Below are 21,174 nucleotides of genomic sequence, written 5' to 3'. Positions count from 1 at the left end.
ACAAGCGCCAGCTCTCAGCGCGCAGGTGGGAGCTGGACAGGTTCTGTCTCCTAGGTAATGATTGAAGCACAGGCGGCCGATAAAGCACCCTTCTCCCCAGACCCAGAGGGCTGATGTCATTTCCTTCGTCTGGGCGGTTGCACCAGTGACACGGCGGGCTGTAGGGCGGTGTTAGGTACCCGAGAGACCTGCGGCGCGGTATGTCACTTCCTCCCGGAGACGCTGTTTCCTAGCAACGGCTTCCCACCTCCGTTCTTAGTACCGCCTCCTCGCTCCCTGCAGAGTTGGTCTCTGAGAGCAGCCAGGCCCAGGCCCAGGAGAGGGGCCAGCAGCTGGTTCCTCCGGTCGCGGGGAGACATCCGCAGGAATGCAGAGTGAGTACAGACCTCGGGACTTGAGGGTTGTGGAGAATCGGGGCGGAGGCAGCGCTCGGCTATGCACCGACCTGGCTAGTGACGGGTGCTTGCTTGGTCGGCCACACGGGGCAGATCGAGCAGGCACAGGGCGCCACCTGGCCGGGCCGGAGCGGTCCCCCACCCCGCGCTGCTGAGGGCGGCGGGGAGGGTGAGCAGCCTCCGCCTGGAGCACTGGAAACGTCCACAGGACCATTTAACAGAGATTTTAATGTAGTCCATCACAGAAGCTTCTTTTTGTTTTATCTAATAGTATTTCAACACTTGTGAGAGGGAAGAGTGGCTGGAAAAATATCACTATTTACGATCTTTTTCTTTCCCAGCACTGTATGTAAACTTTTTTTTTTTTTAAATGGTGATGTTCTTAGTTATATACGCTAAGTCCCCTACCTATGAACCTTCAAGTTGCGAACTTTAAAAGATGCGAACCTGCGTTCTCATGTCCAATCATGTACGTTAGTTCACGTGTATGGTGTACATTGTCACGTGCGTGCGTCCTCTACAAGTGGTTGTGCTTTTGTGTACTTTACTGTACAGTACTGTATAGGGCACAGTAGTTCAGTATCTTTATTTCAAGCCCAGGATGCCCGGAATCAAGAGGGTAGATAGAATTGAATGCAGCCAGGAAGCAGAACATGTGCCATCAATGTCAGGCATGAGTGAAATTGCAGCTTGCCCTCCGTCTCCTATTGCTGACAATCCTTCAACTCTACCATCTTCCACCTCCTCTCCCTCCTCCAGTCAGTAACTCTTCTTGCCTGTTCACTTCATGCCGGCCCCTGTATGCTAGTTGTTGTACTGTACTACTGTTGGGTACCTAGGCTAAATTTGTTGGACTTAGGAACAAATTGGACTTACAAACACAATCTCGGAATGGAACTCATTGGTATGTAGGGGACTTCTGTACTTCAGGGGTCCCCAACCCCAGGCCGCAGACCCCTGTTAGGAACCAGGAACCAGACCACACAGCAGTAGGTGAACGATGGGCGAGTGAGTGAAGCTTCATCTGCAGCCCCCCATCGGTCCCCATCGTTTACATTACCGCCCGAACAATTCCCCCCACCCGCCATCTGTGGAAAAATTGTCTTCCATGAAACTGGTCCCTGGTGCCAAAAAGGTTGGGGAACGTTGCTGTACTTTATGCTGACAATAGTCTTCTTTGTAGCCTTTTAAATAATTATGGCTGTTTTGTAGGCTATATTATACTTTTTGAATGGAAGGGAGGTGAAAAAGTTTCTATTTTAATTGGCAACAACCTATTGCACTCATTAGTTAAATGAGTGCAATAATTGTAAAACTTATTTAGGATAATAAAATAATTGTAGAAATATTTTTGGATAACTTCAGTTTGAATTTTATTTTTCTGAAAACAAGTTTGTTCGTAGAATTTGCTTTTTCTTTACAAGAACTCTGTTTATTACTCTGCTACTTAAAAGTGAAGATATAGCTCAACGTTCATATGATGCTTTTCTGGTTTTTGTTTGGCTGTGGGGGCAGGGAGGGAGTACTAAGTGTAGTAATGGAAATTCTCAAGCATGCAAAAAAGTCTGATTTGTTTTTTATATATTTCAGCCACCATCAGAGGTTGAATTATCCCTATCATTTGTTAGCCATTTTATAAAGTTAGAGAATTAAAATAAACACTATGTCTGATGAAGTTTTTAGCACAACTTTGGCATATACAAAGAGTCCAAAAGTCACCAAAAGAACTACTTTCCAGGTAAAGTATTTTTATTTTGAATGATTTTACATGTTAAACACTGTATTAGGAATATTGGACTTGAAAGTGCTTCTATTCAATACAACAGTCCTATGTAAAGCTGGAGTAAATCTATGTTTCTTTTGAAATTTTGCAGATGATTGTATTTGGGCTCCAGTATTATCAACTCTTCTGTGTGGCTTTAAGACTACCAAACTAAACTCAATACTAGGTTCTTACAATATTAAAAGTTAAATTAGCTTTTAAAAGTTGAATAGCAGCTTCTAATTGCCATTTTCATATAAAAATTGGTGTTTTTTTCCCCCTGGTGTAACATTATAACATTTAGGTTTTCCCTGTCCAGTCACTACAATTTTGAACTCAGCCTCTAAGTTTGCAGTATTGATTACATCTGTTAAAAGCAATATGCTGAAACAAAAGATCATAAAGGATACCAGTTTCTTCTATAATGCCAGTTTATAATTAACCCTGTCTAAATTGAGTCCTTCAATTAATTTGCTTGGTGTTGTCTGTCTTCTTTAATTTAACCCTAAGCTCCATGAGGAAAGGAATTGTCTGTGATATTCTGCATTGAGTCTTATGGGTTGGGTGCATGGCATAAGGTAGGCTTTCAGTGAATATCTGTTCAATGAATGAAACCTAAGTTTTAAGGCAGTTATTAATCAAACATTATTTGTTTAAAGAATTAATTCAATATATGAGACCTCCACATTTGGGAGGAAATTGATTTTAATTATCTCATTTCAGGATGAACTAATAAAAGCAATTACAGCTCGCTCAGCCAGACAAAGAAGTTCTGAATACTCAGATGACTTTGACAGTGATGAGATTGGTATGTGAGGACATGGGAAAGTAAACCACTTCTCTTCTTTTTGCTTCTTTAGTTAGGTTTAGTCCAACCCTGCAAAAAAATCACTATGTTAAAATAATACCTATGAATTCACAGGTTTTAGATCTCCAACTTTTTAATGAGTAAAAAGCCACTCTTAATTTTAAAGAAGTTGTATGATTTTCCTTGTTTCTTTTCTGAATGTGTGTATGAAAATAAAATTTAACTGACAGCAGATTTGCTTGTTAGTGGTAAACCACATTGGAGATAACAAGTTCATCTTTAAGGTCAACCCTATAAGGTAATAACTAGGGCCCATAGAACTAAACTTTGTGCACGTTAGGATCACTTTTATAATGCTTTTTATAAATCAAGGTTTTTTTGGCTGTGACAGGGAATCAGTTTAAAAAACCCAGTATATCAGTACTGTATGGTTAATTTGGTTTCTTTTGATTATGTAAAATATTAATATTTTACATTTCAGGATAAACATACAAAATTCTAAACTTGAAATTCAGTGTTTTATACTTTCAGTGAATAACTTTCAATGTTCTCTGTAAAAGTAATCAGAACAATAGTTAAATCATTGCTTTATAGTTCGGTTAGCATTCTTTATTATTCTTCTCATAGTAAAATCTAATACTGTGGTATGGATGGAATTGCAGTTCCAAAATTTTTATGAAAAAACATTATTAGCAAATTCTTCCATTTACAAATATTGTTGATTTTATGAAGTTTTTGGAAAAAAAAAAGAAAAGCTTTACAGTCCAAAATCTAATTTAAATGTCCATGGCTGATTATTATTTTGAAGAACTTTTGAAGGACTTTTCTCAGAGCAAGCACAGTGCTTGCCTTGACAAACTATTCATACTCGATAAGTATGTTTTGAATAAATTAATGAAACTGAAATTTTTATTTTACAAATGCCAATAAAAACTGCCAAAGTTAACTGTTTTTTAGGGCTGCAAATCTATTCACAGTTGTAAATTCATTTCCAGTCTTTAAGGTAATCTTTTTGATTGATGTAATGTTCAAAACTTTAAAATATACTATTGAAAATATTTTTTCTCTTCTATTTTTCAGTTTCCTTAGGTGATTTTTCTGACACCTCAGTAGATGAAAATTCAGTTAAGAAAAAGATTAATGATTTTCATATATCAGATTATGAAGTAAAGAATTCTCCAAAACGGTCTTTTTTGAAAACCAAGAAATCAATCAATGATGTGAGGAAAGATGAGCCAGTAGTCTCTATCAAAAATGATGAAATGGCACCTGATGGTGGTGAAGGCATGGTTGTAAATCCCTTATCTGAATCTCAAAATAAACAACAAGAAGTTGAAAAAGAGAAAATTAAAATGGAAATGAAACCCAGAATTCTTCCAATCAAAAGCGTATCTTCAGGTAATTTGTTAGGTTACTGTAATTGCATTTCTTGAAAATTTATTTTAAGATAATCAATCACAAAATACTTTTACATGGTAGCTAGTAGATTTTTTTAAATTTTTATTTATTTATTTATTATTTATATTTGGCTGCGTTGGGTCTTCTTTGCCACTCACAGGCTTTCTCTAGTTGTGGAGAGCGGGGGCTACTCTTCATTGCAGTGCACGGGCTTCTCATTGTGGTGGCTTCTCTTGTTGTGGAGCATGGGCTCTAGGCATGCAGGCTTCAGTAGTTGTGCTGCATGGGTCCAGTAGCTGTGGCTCACGGACTCTAGAGCACAGACTCAGTAATTGTGGTGCATGGGCTTAGTTGCTCCGTGGCATGTCGGATCTTCCCAGACCAGGGATTGAACCCGTGTCCCCCACATTGGCAGGTGGATTCTTGACCACTGCGTATGGTGGCTAGTAGATACTTAAGAAAAAAAAATCAGACTTAACTTTTCAATTTTACAGATATAAATAAAAATAATAAAACCATAGAGAAAAACCATAATTCTGATGTCCAGTTGTACGTTCAGTCTTGTATCTCTGCTAGTGCCTGATAGCTGGCCAAAGTACCTTCAGTCATCCACAGCTGTGGCTCCAAAGCTCCTCGGTCCAGCCTTGCTTAGGCCTGTGAGCTCCAATTTTGTTTTTAGCAGTGGAACTAAAATGGAATCCTTTCTAATCCATCTCACACTCCAGACACCAGGGTTATAGCAGCATTGGGGCTAGTCCTTAAAACAATCATTTCCATGCAGCCATTTGCCAGAATATTTGTTTGGCATTTGTATATTTGAAGGGGGTGGTGGGGGAGGTGTTGTTGCTGTTATTGTTTAAGCCTCCAGACTTTCCTTAAGAAAAGAGAATCTCCATTTGGCTTCTCTGTTCCCCAGGAAAATCCACTAAAACTCAATTTTCTGTGGGGATGTTCCTGGTGTGATTACAGTAGTTTCTCCACAGTTCTACTGGGCTCTGTGCATAGTGCAGCAGAGATGGAGTAAAGCAGGCACCAACTGCTGTGACATCCCCTGGGCTGCCATGCAGAAACAAGGGCATAGAAGTTTAAGGATTTGGAGTCTTCCAGTCTTTTTCTGTTCTATAGAAAAAATAGTAGTTGATGCTAACCTTCACAAAAACCTCTTTCTTTCATATCATCATTAAATATGGTACTGGTAAGTATTTCATACTTTACATATTAGATAGCACTGGTAACCTTAGGCAAAGCTATATTTCAGACACTCCTTTTTCCACCCCCCAAATTCCATCCACTTTCAAATGAGGAGAAGATATGAGCAAGCAGGGATACTAGGGGAAAAGCTACTGCAAGTTAATTATGTGTGACCTCAGCCATAGGGTAAGCCTCACTGTCTTCATGAGGAGGGGGTGGAAACCTGCTCTCCTTTCCTACAAAATTGTTTTAAGAATCTACTGAAGTATGTCTCAAACTATAAACTTCTACAAAAGTGTAAGCACAAGGCCTAATGAAACAGAATTAACTTGCTAAAATGTACCTTCCCAGTGTACTGAGTAAAATCAAAAATGGAGAGAAGGGAAATGTAATCAAACAGTGAATAATCCATTACATCACCATTTTCCAAAGTATGTTCCACAGTTTGTTCATTGGTATTGAGGGGAAAACACAGAGTTATAGGAATTTTAAACCAATTTCTTTATGAACTTCTTGGAACTGTTAATAAAGACATATGCACAGTGAATCTTCAAGAAAGAGTATGCAGTGTTTCCTAGTCTTAGTTGAGTTTAAAAACCTATTTTTATGGATTATATTTATCCTATTTCTCCTGATTCTGAAGAGCTTTTCATTAGGTTAATAAGAAAATGTGAGCATATTATAGAAGCTAAAAATTAGTCTGATATAGATAGAAGTATATTATTAGAACTTTATGGTAGATAATCAGCAATAATCTACCCATTTAATATCTTTTTTAAAACCTGTGACAAATTAAAATGAATAGAGAAATACTGTATTTTGACCACAAGATAGCTCAGGCTTCTAAATGTGCAATACTGTATTTTTAAACAATCATTAAACATTTGCAATTCAGTATATGTAGGATAAAAAAAATTACCAAAACAGGTAATCATTTACATTTGATTGTAAAATAAAACATTTGATAATGTATAGATGTATTTTTTTTTCTTTCTGAAAACTGATGATGCTTCTGGAAGTGGAATTTTGGTATAAAATATATTAAAATCATTATTCCTAGATTATTCAAGTTGAAGAAAAAAGTTGAGGCTGCTGGTTAGTGCCTGGCATGTAGAATTCATTAAGTATTTGAATGTATAAGTGAATAAATGAATAATTCATTCATTAAAGAAGGAAAGTGGTTAATGAGCTTAGCTTTATCCTTCTCTAAATTTTTAGACTTTTTTTTCTTATAGAGTTTAGAACTTAATATTTTTTTTTCACCTTCCAATACAAGATTCATTGTGTTCCTTTAATTAAGAGCCTACAGTGACTTGTACATTCACTCCACGAAGTTTTTTTTTTTTTTCTCACACACACACACTGTATTTTATTTTTACAAGAGATAAATAGACTGACACCAAGCATTGTACATGGATGACCACAACAAAAGCAACAATGATTGCAATTACCAAACATGAAACACACTCATACTATGTCATAATATTGACATTCAGTCCAGTAATCCTTCACTGCAACAGCTCCTTTACTTTGCAGTGAAAATTGATTTGTATATTCTTTGCCTCTGAGTCCTTGTGGGATTTTTTTTTTTTTAATTCAGACAGAAAGTCACAAAAATTATACTCATCCTCATCAGTTCACTCAGTCCCATGTAATTAATTTTTTTTTTTCATCTTGATCTTTTGTTAGCACTTTTATGAGTTCATCAGTTTTCCATTAGAGTTCTGAAAATGCTTATTCATTCAGTTCAGCAGTAAGAACTTAATATTTTTAATGTAGTGAGATATTGCTGAGTATCACTTAATGCTTTATAAAAATATTAGAACCTGAAAGTTTCCTTAGTTCTTGCTTGTCTGCTGTAACTAGTACAATAATCAAACTCTTTCACTTTTATCAGGTAATGGTCACATTGGTAGTGATTGTAGAAAGTAATTTTTACAGGTTATGCTGTTTTTATTTTAACTTTAAAGCAGGAGAACCTTGACTCTATTAGCATTGGAGTCTGGGTGCTCCTGCTTTAATCCCACAAATTAGAGTTTATGACTATGGGCACATGACCTCTTTGTTCCTCATTTTATTTACCTGTAAAATGGAGACAATAGTTGAACCACCACTAGGGGTTTGAAGCAATTAAATTGAGTTCATGTATTTGAAGTGCTTAGAGCAATCTTGGTATAAATTAAGTACTCTATAAATGCTTTTACTATTCATTTTATTATTCAGCATTTGTTCATAAGCAGATCATTTTATTTATCCCACATATTTATTGTGGGTACAATATGTTTCACTGTTACAAGCACTGTGATAGTAGCTATCACTGTGGCATTACAAAGACTTAGTACCAATCCTCCAATACTGTCTTAGTCTGTTTGGGCTGCTGTAACCGAATACCACAGACTGGGTAGATTATAACCAACAGAAACCTGTTTCTTACAGTCCTGGAGGCTGGAAGTCTGAAATCACAGGACTCACATGGTTGGATAGGGCCCTCTTCCAGGTTGCAGGCTTCTCATTGTATCTTTATGTGGTGGAAAGGGCACAGGAACTTTGTAGAGCATTGTTTTAAGGGCACTAATCCCGTTCATGAAGATTCTACCCTCATGACTTAATCACCTCCCAAAGGCCTCACCTCCTAATATGTCACTTTTGGGGTTAAGATTTCAACATAAGAATTAGGTGGGGACACAAACATTCAGACCATAGCAAATACTTTACAATTTGGTGGGAAGGTGTATAAAAGGTATAGTAAGAACACAGGAAAGTGGGCATCTAAATTTACCTGAGGGCATCAGGGAAGGCTTCCTAGAGGAGCTGGTGTTAATAGCTATAACTGACAAATAATAGTACCTGTAGTCAGGACTCTCAGATGCAAATGACCCAATTCAAACATCAGTGGAAAGAGTTTATCGCTGTGTTGAGCATGGATGTCAGAAGTCCTTGCTTTAGGTGTGATTAAGTGTAGAGAATCGGTATTCCTATATCATCAGGATTCTCTGTCTTTACTTTTACCCTGCCTCCCTGACCCTCTCATTCTCTCCTCCTGCACTGTCACTGCCCCATTTACTCCATCCCTTGGTCCATTTTTCTGTTATTTGGTTTCTTTGTCTCAGACAGCCCTTCACTTGGCAGCAGAGAATGCCACTAGCGGTCTCTAAATCACATCCTTCCAGCTCCATGGTCTTAAATGCATATCCACCAACTCCAAGTAGAAAAATACTGACCTCCTGACTGCCTACTGTGGTCAGAGGAAATGAAGTTTCTATGATAAGCTGCACAGGAAGAAGGGGGCTGCATCATGTGCCCATCATTCTCACTGAAGTATGGAGGAGATATTTATTAACCCACCAGAATCACATGGATAGAAAGGAGAAGAGGATACCCAAAAAGAAAACGGGAGTGGTGGACAAATCAGAACAGGAAATGTCTATACAATCGTTGATATTCATTGAGCACTTCCCATGTGTCAGGCACTGTGTTGTGCGCTTTGTATGTATTATCTTACTCAAGTCCCATGAGCGCTTTAGGAAATCTTAGCTAATTCTACCTATAGGAAAACTGGGGTGTGTGGCGGTTATATGATTCGTGGAAGTTTACAATGCTAATGAGTGTCAGAGCAAGATTCAAATATGAAATAGCTGAAATAGGCAACCCATACAGAGAGTGGGTAGAATGGTGGTTATGAGGGGCTGAAGGGAGAGGGAAATGGGAGTTGCTAGTCAACAGATGTAAAGTTTCAGTTATGCAAGATGAATAAGTTATAGAGCTCTGCCTTGTGGCATTGTGCCTTTAGTTAATAATACTGTATTGTGCACTTGAAAGTTTGTTAAGAGGGTGGATCTCCTATTAAGTGTTCGTGCCACAATAAAAAAAAATGACTCAAAACCAGGCATTATACAATATTCTGCTTAAACTGAGGTTCCAAAGACAGACAAGCATTTGTCAGGAGGAGAAACAGGAAGTGGACATCCTAGGCAGAAGGAGAGCTTGGGTGGCAAGCTCTGGTGGCAGGAGGGATGTTGCACAGCTGCAGAAGCACAGTGAGCCCAGCATTTCAGGACAGATTACTAAGTGGGTGTGTCAGTGATGAGGCAGCACAGGTAGCCAGGGACAAAACCATGAAACCTTTTATATTGTTCAGAGGCAATGAGCTTTTTATTCTGTAAGACTGGCTGATGGGGAGCCATTGAATAATTTTGTGGAGAGGAGTGATGTGATCTGATTTGTGTTTTATAAATGTCACTGAGGCAGTAATCTAGGCAAGAGTGGATGAGGAACTGAGAGTGGGGATGTAGAAAGTGGGATAAATGGAGAGAAATTTAGCAAGTAGAATGGATAAGGTATTGTGATCCTTTGGATTTTGAGGGAGGAATCTAGGATGACTCTCGGATTTTGGATTGGACATTTGACCAGAGTTTAGGACATACCTAAAATTGACAATGAAACATTTAAAGTGGTTCCAATTAGGTATGGTTGTAGAATCTTCTAGCAGGATTTATAACTCCACTTATAGATAAAAAGGATAAAGGTATTAATTAGTTCAGTTTTGAAGTTTCGTCAGAAGAATACATTGGTAGAACAATGGAGAGATGGATATGTATAACAGGTAAAATTTAGGGAAAAGTTCATGTAAAATGTTTCTTATCATGTTTTGAGGGCTGGAAGTATACCAGCATTAGATTGTTGTTTTAAACTTAGAAGTAATGGAAATAGTAACTAAGAAATTTTAATAACTGCTGGAGAGGTTTTATGGACTCAGAGAACAGCAGCTCACAAGTTATCCAGTTGTCTGTTCCTCCTTCCAGGGACATTTGGCTCTTCTACTCCCTGTACTGACATCATCTTTATACTTGTAACAGCACTTACCTTTGTCTTATAATTTTATTTGTTTAGAATTGTCTCCGTTCCCAACCTCTAAAATCCTTGGACAGGGCCATTGCCAGTGTCTTGATTCTGAGGTCCATTAATGTGAATGATGTGTATGGGGCCTGGCAGCAGATACTCAATAAAGGTTTGATGGATGAACTGCCTCATTTTATAAAGGCTGAAACTGAGGCAGTTTGATTTTGTTTGTTAAAAAAAATTTTTTTTTTAATACTATGAGAGTTGATGAGTTAACTACTCCAAAAGTGAAGTATACTAGTTACTTCCAGGATGGTAGCCATTTAAAAAAATTTATTTGATTATGAACTATCGCCTACTTGTACTTTCTGGAGTTCTGTGTAGAGAAGGGTGTGGGCTTCTTCTAGACTCTCCAGGATAGAAAGCCAAGGTGCTTCAGCACAGGAGGGAAGTGTGGTGGCACCTGCAATGTAGGAGAAGCCATGGTCATTTAAAAAATGTATTTTTTAGTGTATTAAATTGTATTTAATGTATTAAAACATTGTATTTTTCTGCAGAAAATAACAGCAGCCTTGAAGCAGACAACCACTTTAAGCCTTCACCTCGGCCAAGGAGCATGTTGAAAAAGCACAGCCACAGGGAGGAGAAAGACAGTCTAGGAGAAGATAAAGACACTGCCCTCCATGAAGAATTAGAGGCACATTCTGCACCTTCGTTCCTCTCAAGTCTGAATGGCAGACAACCAGAAGCTGAGAAAAATGCATTCTCTGAAAACCTTGACCCTGAGGTTAGCACTACTGCTAAACTGTGTTTCTAATTCAGGTTTTTGCATCTGATTATGAGAGAAAGAATATTTGTGTGCACGCGTGCATGTGTGTGTGTTTTACATGATTTCTTCAGCAATTGATAAGGAAATAATTTTAAGTTTTTAAAAATATATTATATTTTATTGGATCTAAAACTCAATTGTAAGATATAGCAAAAATACAGCATTATTTTATGTACCACTAAGAAAGAAGAAAACTGCTAAACTGTAACATACGATGCATCCAATTTCAGAGAAAGTAAAATGTGAAAAAAACTGTTGCCTTTTTGAATCTAGGCAACACTTTAATTGCAAGAGTTTTTATTTACGTATCTTTGAATTGTAAAATTTATGGCCAGTGTCATTTTATTCATTTGGTTTTAATCACTCAATAAATGTATACTGAATGTTCACGGCACAGTCCTATATTTTTTGGGATACACTAGAAGGGATGTAGATGTGATCCTTCAGGACTTCATCAGGAGTTTACTGTGTATTTTTATTAGGGAAGAACACTTGGCCGCCTGTCTTTACATTTCACTATGGTTAGAGAAGTTCCACCTCACATTTCAGAAGGGGTAAGTATGGGAAGAGCATTCCTCCTCCACAATCTGCTTGAGCAGATCAGAGAAAAGGAACTAAACAGTACTGGCTAAGCTTCTTTCTTCTTCTCCTGACTCGTCTGTGTTACTGATGTGAGAAAAGATCTGCTCCCCAGGACGTGGTACAAAGGCAGACAGAGGAAGTCCTTTGTATCATAACTAAACAGATGAATCTCTCCAATTCAGGCTAGAAGTATGAGCACAATAGACTCTGATTCCACTCTTATCCTGTAGGTTAGCTTTACCAGAAAAGCTGGCATTTTGATATAAATCTGCCTGACTTCAATGTGCTATGTCTTAATTTGTTCTGAAAATCAGGTGAAGAGAGGGTGTTATCAAAACCAAACAATTATTTTATGTTTAATAAAATCATCTGGCCAAGTGGATATTTAGTTCACCATAGCTGCTGTAACAAATTGCCATAAAGTAGATGACTTAAAACAACAAAAGTTCTCTCAGTTCTGGAGGTCAGAAGTCCAATATCAGGGTGTGGACAGGGCCGTGTTCCCTCTGAAGGCTCTAGGGAAGAATCCTTCTTTGCTTCTTCCAGCTTCTGGTGGTTGTCAGAAATCTTTGGTTGTCCTTGGCTTGTAGCTGCACCACTCCAGTCCCTGCCTCCATCAACCCATGGTCTTCTTCCCTGGGTCTCTGTGTCTCCCCTCACTTTTCTCTAAAAAAAGACATCAGTCATTTGATTTAGGGTCTGCCCTACTCCAGTAGGTTCTCATCTTAACTAATTCCATCTGCAAACACCTTATTTTCAAATAAGATCACGTTCGGAGATTTGGGATAGACATGAATTTTGAGGGAACACTATTCAAACTGGTAGTGATACCTAACTTTAATTGCTCTTTGTGATGTATTCTATATCCCTTGATTAAAGAAAAAAGTATTCCTAAAGTTTTTAAAGTAACATTATATTATGACAGAATATTTAATTGAAAAATATCTACGCAAAATCCCACCACCTAATAACAACTATATTCATTATTCTTACTCCCCTTTTGGGCTGTTTTCCTATACTTGTTTTTATAATATTTGTCATCTTAACATTCACAATGTTTTGTGTCATGCTTTTTTGTTTAATCTCTTAACATTAGGTCATGACGTGTTTCCATGTTGCTGGGTGATCTTGAGACTACGTTCACCTTAATGACTATAACATAGCCCATATTGTAGAGCTATTATCTTTGTTGGGTATATTAGATACTTCTCTTTTTTTTTTTTCTTTTTTTTTTTAAATTAATTAATTAATTAGTTTTTGGCTGCATTGGGTCTTTGTTTTTTTTTGTTTTTTTTAAAGTTTAATTTTATTTATTTATTTATTTATTTATGGCTGTGTTGGGTCTTCGTTTCTGTGTGAGGGCTTTCTCCAGTTGTGGCAAGTGGGGGCCACTCTTCATCGCGGTGCGCGGGCCTCTCACTATCGCGGCCTCTCCTGTTGCGGAGCACAAGCTCCAGACGCGCAGGCTCAGTAATTGTGGCTCATGGGCCTAGTTGCTCCGCGGCATGTGGGATCTTCCCAGACCAGGGCTCGAACCCGTGTGCCCTGCATTGGCAGGCAGATTCTCAACCACTGCGCCACCAGGGAAGCCCACTTCTCTTTTTAATAGTCTAAATTTTCCTTATTCCTCATTATAAAATTTTCCTGACCATGATCTGAATCTTCTTTAAGCCCACATTTTCAGGGATTTCCCATTTATTTTTTTGTCCAACCCTTCTCTCTCCTATGTCTATAATCTTTGGCTCTGGAAGAGTCTATTTTCATCCACTTTCAACTATGCTGAAGCCTCTTTAACCTTGTATAAGCTTTCACATGACACTGCACCTCTCTCCCTATTGCCTTACCTTCCTGCAAATGTCACAGCTGGGTATCAAAAGGGTGACATTTTCTTTCTCACTACAACCTCACTTCCCACCTTTCCTTTGTGTGTGCATGTGTGTGTGTGTGTGTATGATGATATATATCTATGTTTATATGTTAAATTAACTCATTATTCCTGGAATAAAATCTAGTCTCTAGTCGATCATGGTAGACCATTTTTGTGTGGGATTTGATTTTTTAATATTTTGTTAAGACTTCTACATCAATATTTATGGAGGTTGTCTATAATTCTTTCCTTATAATGTTGTTATCAGGTGTGAGTATCATATGAATTGGAGAGTGTCTCTTCCTCCTTTATTTTCTAAAAGTTTGTTTGTTATGAAACCAGAAGTTTAGTATCATTTTCCCCTTAAATGAGAGAATTCACCAGTGAAATTATCTGGGCCTAGAATTTTCTTTGTGGAGAGGTCTTTGACACTAAGTTTGATTTTTTTTTGGGGGGGGGGGTGGTGAATATTTGGTATCCAGATTTTCTCATCAGTTTGGTAATTTATGTCTATTTAGAAATTTGTCCATTTTATCTGAGATGTTGAATTTATAAAGTTGTTTGTGATAGTCCCTTATCCTTTTGATGACAGTAAAATTATCATGACATTCCATCTTTCATTTCTAATATGTAGTTTGTGTTTTCTGTCTTTCTTGTTAAATTTTGAAAGGCATTGCTCAGTTTTGTTAAAACTTTCCTAAGAACCAGTGTTGGCTTTGTTAGCTTTCTCTGTTGTTTCCAATTTTGTTGATTTTCACTCTTTATTATTTCTTTCTTTTATTTTCTTTGGGTTTAATTTGCTTACCTTTAAGTTAGAAGATGTGTCCATTCATTTTAAGCTTTTCATCCTTTCTATCAAAACTTTGAAAACTATAAATTTTCCTCTAATGCACTGATTAACAACACCCAATTTTTTTGGTGCCATTTATTTTCATTATCATTCCTTTAAATATATTTTCTAATTTTCCTTGTGATCTCTTTTTTGACCAAATGGTTATTTTATGGTGAATGATTTTATTTCCACATATTTAGATCTTCTCTAGATATATTCTTGTATAGATTTATAATTTAATTTTATTATGATCAAAGAATATATCTTATATGAATTCACATTTTTAAAAATTGTTGAGATTTTTTTTTATGGCCCAGACTAAGTATGTCTTGTGAAAGTTTCATTTGTATTAACAAAGAATGTGTGTTCTGCAGGTGTTAGATATAATGTTCTGTAATTTCAGTTTGGTCAAGATGGTTGGTAGTGTCATTCAGATCTTCTCCATTCTTACTGAATTTTTGTCTAGTTGATTTACCATGTACTAAATAGAGTGTGTTAAAATCTCCAGTTATGTTTGTGAATTTCTCTGTACTTCCTTTTTGTTCTGTCAGCATTCCATGACTCTAATTAGACACATACACATTCATCATTATTAGTTCTTAACCCTATTTAGCATTAAGAAATTTTTGTATCTCTGGTAATGCTTCATATCTTGCAGTTTGTTTTGCCTGATATTTCAACATTTCAGTATTTGCATGGTGTAACTTTTTCCATCATTTTCCTTTCAAACAATTTTTTTCTTTTTCTTTAAATGACTCGTAATAGCAGTTTGGTATTACTTTTTTATCAAGTTGGACAATCTGCTTTTTAATTGTGATCTACTTATGAATCCATTATTCCATTTATGAGTGTTTAGTACATATACTTTTTTTAAATAAATTTATTTATTTTATTTATTTTATTTTTGGCTGCAATGGGTCTTCATTGCTGTGCACGGGCTTTCTCTAGTTATGGCAAGCGGGGTGCTACCCTTTGTTGTGGTGTGCAGGCTTCTCATTGTGGTGGCTTATCTTGTTGTGGAGCACGGGCTCTAGGCACACAGGCTTCAGTAGTTGTGGCTCTTGGGCTCAGCAGTTGTGGCTCATGGGCTCTAGAGTGCAGGCTCAGTAGTTGTGGCTCACGGGCTTAGTTGCTCCACGGCATGTGGGATCTTCCCAGACAAGGGCTTGAACCCGTGTCCCCTGCATTGGCTAGTGGATTCTTAACCACTGCGCCACCAGGGAAGTCCAGTCCATATACACTTAATGTAAGTACACTTAGGGCCAATTTGTTGCTGTTTGTTTTCTATTTATTTTATCTATTTTTTTAAAATTGAAGTTGTTGTTCCTCTATAACTTCTTTCTTGCCTTTTTTTTTTCAGAGTTAATCACATAGGTTTTAGTTTTCCATTAGTTTTCTCTGTCGCCTTTTGACTATACCTATTTGCGTTTTATATATATATATATATATTTTTTTTTTTTTTAGGAAGAACTATATGTTTAACTTTCTAGGTTCTTCGCTTCTGTGGTATTTTTTTTTAAATTATTAGTACCTTTAATTATTATTTATTTATTTATTTTTGGCTGTGTTGGGTCTTCGTTTCTGTGCGAGGGCTTTCTCTAGTTGTGGCAAGTGGGGGCCACTCTTCATCGCAGTGCGTGGGTTTCTCACTATTGTGGCTTCTGTTATTGCGGAGCACAGGCTCCAGACGTGCAGGATCAGTAGTTGTGGCTCACGGGCCTAGTTGTTCCATGGCATGTGGGATCTTCCCAGACCAGGGCTTGAACCCATGTCCCCTGCATTAGCAGGCAGATTCTCAACCACTGCACCACCAGGGAAGCCCTGTGTTTTATTTTTAGTAGTTGTCTTATGGATTACAAGATGTGTCTATAAATGGTCACAATACAGTTGACACTGTATTGTTTCACATTTAAAATAGAAACATTGTAACAGTATAGTTCCATATACTCCCTCATACATCAGCTGTTGTTGTCATGTATATTACACCTACATATGATATAATTTCCACAACACAGAATTATAACTTTTCTTTAAAGAGCCTTTTAAACTTTTTGTCTTAGACTTTTAAAGAACTAAAAGAAGAAAAGAATAAACATTTATAGTTTTCTTAGATATATATACCATTTCCAGGGATCTTCATTTCTTCCTATAGATCCAGATTACCTTCTAGTGTTATTTCCCTTCAATCTTAAGAACTTATTTTTGCATTTCTTGGTTTGCCAGTGATGGATTCTCTCAGTCTTTGCTTATCTAAAACATATTCACTTTATCTTCATTTTTGAAGGATGGCTTAGTTGAATATATACTTCTTGGCTGACAGTTTCCTTCTCCTACCCCCAGCTCTTTATAGGTTTCCATTGTTCCTGGTCTCTATTATTTCTGTTAGTAAATCAGCAAATATTTATTCTGCTATCCTCATTATACAATGTTTTGTTATTTTCTGGCAGCTTTCAGAATTATTTTCAAGATTTAGTCTTTTTTTCTTTGAATTACAACAATTTAACTATGAGGTACCTAGGTGTGGTTTTCTTTATATTTATCCGGCTTGGGTTTTGTTGAGATTTCAGGATTTGTAAACTGATATTTTCCATGCAGATGGGAAGTTAAATTTTTTTTTTCTGTTTTATTTTCTTTCCTCTTGTTTGTAATTACATGCACATTGAAATTTTTGATATGTCTCACTGATCTCTAAATTTCTTTCATGTTTCTTCAATCTTTTTTCCTTTTGTTTTTTTAGATTGAATAAGTTGTATTGTTCTGTCTTCAAGTTCACTGCCTTTTTCTACCATTCCTGATCTGCTGTTAAGTCTATCAGTGATTTTTTTTTTTTTAAATTTCAGTAGCGTTCAACTCTAGAATTTCCATTGGTATTTTTTGTATTTTCTGTATCTAATAATAAGATACCCCATCTGTTCAGCCACTATGTATATATTTCTTCCTAAGTGCTTGAACATATTTATAATCCCTACTTTAAAGTTCTTGTTTGCTAATTGCAACATCTGGGTCATCTCTGGCTTGGCTACTATAGACTGCTTTTGTTGTTTTTGTTTTCATGAGTATGTGTCACCATTTTTTTTACTTTATTTATTAACTTTTTGATTGACTACTGAACATTATGAATGATATGTTGTAGAGATTCTGGATTCTGTTATGTTCCTCTGAACATGTGTTCTAGCACACAGGTGTTATGGCTAGACTCAAATTCCCAGCTCTGTCTCCCTTGCCATGGACATTGACTGAAATCTCTGCTTAGTTTTTTCACTTTCTAGCTACTGTGATTTTACAGGACCCTCTGAGGTCTTTCCCATGCCATGCATAGATGAGCCAAGTGTTTGAGGTGGATTTTATATGCAGATATTGGGGTTCATGCCTTCTGCAGCTCTTCTCCAAATTTATTGGCTGATCTTCTAGTCCTAAACTCTATCTTCTGACCCCTCAAGCCAGTCTAGTAATGCTGCAGCCTTCTACTAAGCTGCACAGTTGGGGGAATTTCCTCAGGAAGAAGGCTACTAACTTGCAAATCTTCTTGGGTAAATATTCCCTTCTCAGGGTAGTGTTTGAGCCCTTCTGCCATCTGCCCAGATGGTTTCTCTCTATTGCTTTTGACATATAATTTTCTTCATAAATATTATGGGAAAGAAAATTAAAATTTATTATCTATGCAAAAAAATCAAACTTCTTACATTATAATATCATCACCTTTAGATTAGAGTATTAGTCTATAAAGAGATGTTTAATTTATGCACACAAATATAATTACTTAATTTCAGATATAATAATTATTTTAATTCAGATATAAGAATTTTGAGGAAAGCTAAAGTATATGAAATCTATGTAGTATTTTATCTAAAATATTTGGAAGTAACTGTCTACTTGGTTTTATAAATTGCTTTCATTTTGTAAACAAGTAATATTTGTTTGAAACTAAGGGTTTTTACCTACTATTTCCTTTATACTTTCTAAGAAAGTATATAATTAGGGAAAGAGATGTCAAATATTTACCTTACATATTTCTGAGATTTGATTTTAGAACAGCAGGAGTTTTGAAAATATAGAGGTTTCAGTTAAAGAACTGGAATAGCTCTTAGTGACTGCTTTTAATGATCAAGATATAAAGGCTTGAAAGTAAAACATATTATAACCTCCTTTGACTTACTTTTGGTGTTTAGCAGAAAACGAATAATGCAGATTTCAGAGTTATGAAGTAGTTTTAATAATCCTATTGCCCCCCACAAATCTTGAGAACTAAACTTACTAGTAAATACATTTTCTTTAAATAGGATGCATGGTTAACAAGTCTATCATCATCATCCCTTAAAGAAAGTCTCGGAAATTCCTCTTCACCAGGATCTGGGGAAAAAGCCTCCTTTACAGGTGATTATATCAAATTATTCTACCTTATTTTATTTGTGAACACTGTATTGCTTAGAATGCTATTTGTAAAAGAAATAATACTTTACACAGTTATAGGAACAATATATGTTTGTGTTTGCCTGCGTTTTAATCCCCAAAATACAATTTATTAACCATGTGATTGTAGATGCAGAACTTGATCTCTCAATGCCTCAATCCCCCAAGTTATAGTAAGACCAATCTCATAAAGCTATTGTGAAAATTAAGTGATACTATGCATTTTAGCCACTAACTCAATTCCTGACACAAGTAGACTATTCACTAAATGTGAGCTATTATTATGTAGGTGTTGCTGCAATAGTCAGCATAATGGTTAGGTGAACTTTTAGAGTGAGACTAAGCTGGATTTGAATCTAGGTACAACTACATGAGAAAGTAACTAACCTTTCTGGCCCTGTATGTTGCTCTTTAAAATGGGCTTAATAAGAGTAGGGTGGTTGTGAGAATTAAATTAGTTTTAATACATGTAAAGAATGTAGAACAGAACCATCGTTAGCACCTAGTAAGTGTGAGGTATGAGCAGTTAATATTGTTTCTTTCCTTAGTCTTATGACATATAACTTAATGAGAGCTAAAGGCATAGCTGATTTTAAGACTGGGATGTATAACTTACATTTAATAAGTGCTTACTATGTAGTATAATTTTTGTCATATTACGGATGAGAAAAACTGAAGTGCAAAGATATTGGGAAACATACCAAAGGTCAGTGATGGAGCCATAATTTGAATCTTTGGCTCCAAAGTCTTTGTTCTTTTCACTGAGTACTTTGATTAACAGCTCTAAAGAATCCATTAATGATACTTTGAATCATGAGTAGTCTCCAAATATGAATGTATAACTGGAATTATAAAGTGATATTATATCTAGCTTACCTCAAAACGAGTTCCCCAGAAATGGCTGTAATGAAAGCCGCGTAATTAAGACTTTGACAATAAAGATACAGGTTGACCAGTAGGTGGATCCTAGTAGAACTGAAAGTTGATGATCAATGCAGAAAGCACTGATTTTCTGTTGAACATTCTAAAGTGTGGTAGAATCAGAATAATAGAAGTAATTCTGTAAACGCTAAACTGAATCCTCCATGCCAGAGCTTAAGCCTGTCCCTTGAGCACTGAGAGGGTAAGTACTAGGCCTTCCTTTCCTGCCCTTTTGGTATCAGAGGCAACACTGCATCTTAGTGGGAGTAAAACTCTACAGGATGGCTTTATTCTCTGTGTGGTGGCCTCTTCTAGAACTGCATTGATTCTTGATTCTCTCTACATCTGTACAATATTATAAGTTCATTGCTAGTAACTGTAGTATCTTAGAAATCTGTGCCTCTTGATCCAGCTAAGAAACACAGGCTTTTGAATAGAATAGATATTGCCATTTCACTTACTTGGTTTATACACAAGGGCTTGTGGCGTGTCTATGGTTTGTTTAGGGTTGTTATTTCATTTTCTAAGGTGTGTCAAATGCTTTAGTAGATTTAGTAGCCATTTTTTCTTTTGTAGCTCACTTGGGAAAAAAAATTTATTCAAGTTGAATATGATAGTTTTCTCCATTTATTATTTTGCAAGAAAGAGATTATAGACAGTTTTCATTTAGCAGAAAGCAAATGAATCTGTTATACACCTTATTAATTCAGAAGGGAGATTTAGTTCTGTTACTCTGTCACAAAATAGATCAGAATGAAGAATGCACTGAAAACCATAATTTCTTGAAATCAATTGAAAGTGAAGAGAACTCATTTTTGATAGACTTTGTTACTGCACTTGAGAAACCCAAGGAAAGTCAAGTGACTACTGGTGACCTTGAAGAAGAAAAGGAGAAAGCTGAACTGATTATGAATGATGACATAACAGTTGATGATCCACCACTATTTCAACTTCAGAGTATCTTATGCACTGAGTCTGCAAAGGTATTTATATAAAATCGTACTTTCTATACTATAGCTTAAAATTCAAAATAGAACTTTTAAATATTTTATCTTCCATGTTTGGTACATCTGAATTATCTGTGGAAATAATGGTATTATACTATCAAGTGATTCTTTTTTTTTTTTTAAACATCTTTATTGAAGTATAATTGCCTTACAATGGTGTGTTAGCTTCTGCTTTATAACAAAGTGAATCAGTTATACATATACAATATGTTCCCATATCTCTTCCCTCTTGCATCTCCCTCCTTCCCACCCTCCCCATCCCACCCCTCTAGGTGGTCACAAAGCACCGAGCTGATCTCCCTGTGCTATGCAGCTGCTTCCCACTAGCTATCT

General features: G+C 36.5%; 1 protein-coding gene across 5 annotated transcripts in view; it reads left to right on the top strand.

The window, feature by feature from the left end:
• The first annotated feature begins 283 nt into the window (after nt 1-283).
• Nucleotides 284-21,174, top strand: part of MAP9 (microtubule associated protein 9) — a 45,148-nt gene continuing 24,257 nt past the window's right edge. For 3 of the 5 annotated variants that reach the window (XM_007176708.2, XM_057546208.1, XM_057546207.1), the window contains exons 1-8: nt 284-374; nt 1,986-2,133; nt 2,881-2,965; nt 4,046-4,363; nt 10,951-11,180; nt 11,705-11,776; nt 18,784-18,877; nt 20,582-20,817. In XM_007176708.2, coding sequence (XP_007176770.2) covers nt 2,059-2,133; nt 2,881-2,965; nt 4,046-4,363; nt 10,951-11,180; nt 11,705-11,776; nt 18,784-18,877; nt 20,582-20,817 — 1,110 coding nt within the window. In that variant the 5' untranslated portion in view covers nt 284-374; nt 1,986-2,058. The remainder of the gene's footprint in view (nt 375-1,985; nt 2,134-2,880; nt 2,966-4,045; nt 4,364-10,950; nt 11,181-11,704; nt 11,777-18,783; nt 18,878-20,581; nt 20,818-21,174) is intronic. The other 2 variants (XM_007176709.2, XM_007176710.2) reach the window with 2 other exon arrangements.

The sequence above is a fragment of the Balaenoptera acutorostrata genome, chromosome 5 (assembly GCF_949987535.1).
Source record: "Balaenoptera acutorostrata chromosome 5, mBalAcu1.1, whole genome shotgun sequence".
NCBI classification, from domain to species: Eukaryota; Metazoa; Chordata; class Mammalia; order Artiodactyla; family Balaenopteridae; genus Balaenoptera; species Balaenoptera acutorostrata.
This window is presented reverse-complemented; position numbering and strand designations above follow the sequence as displayed.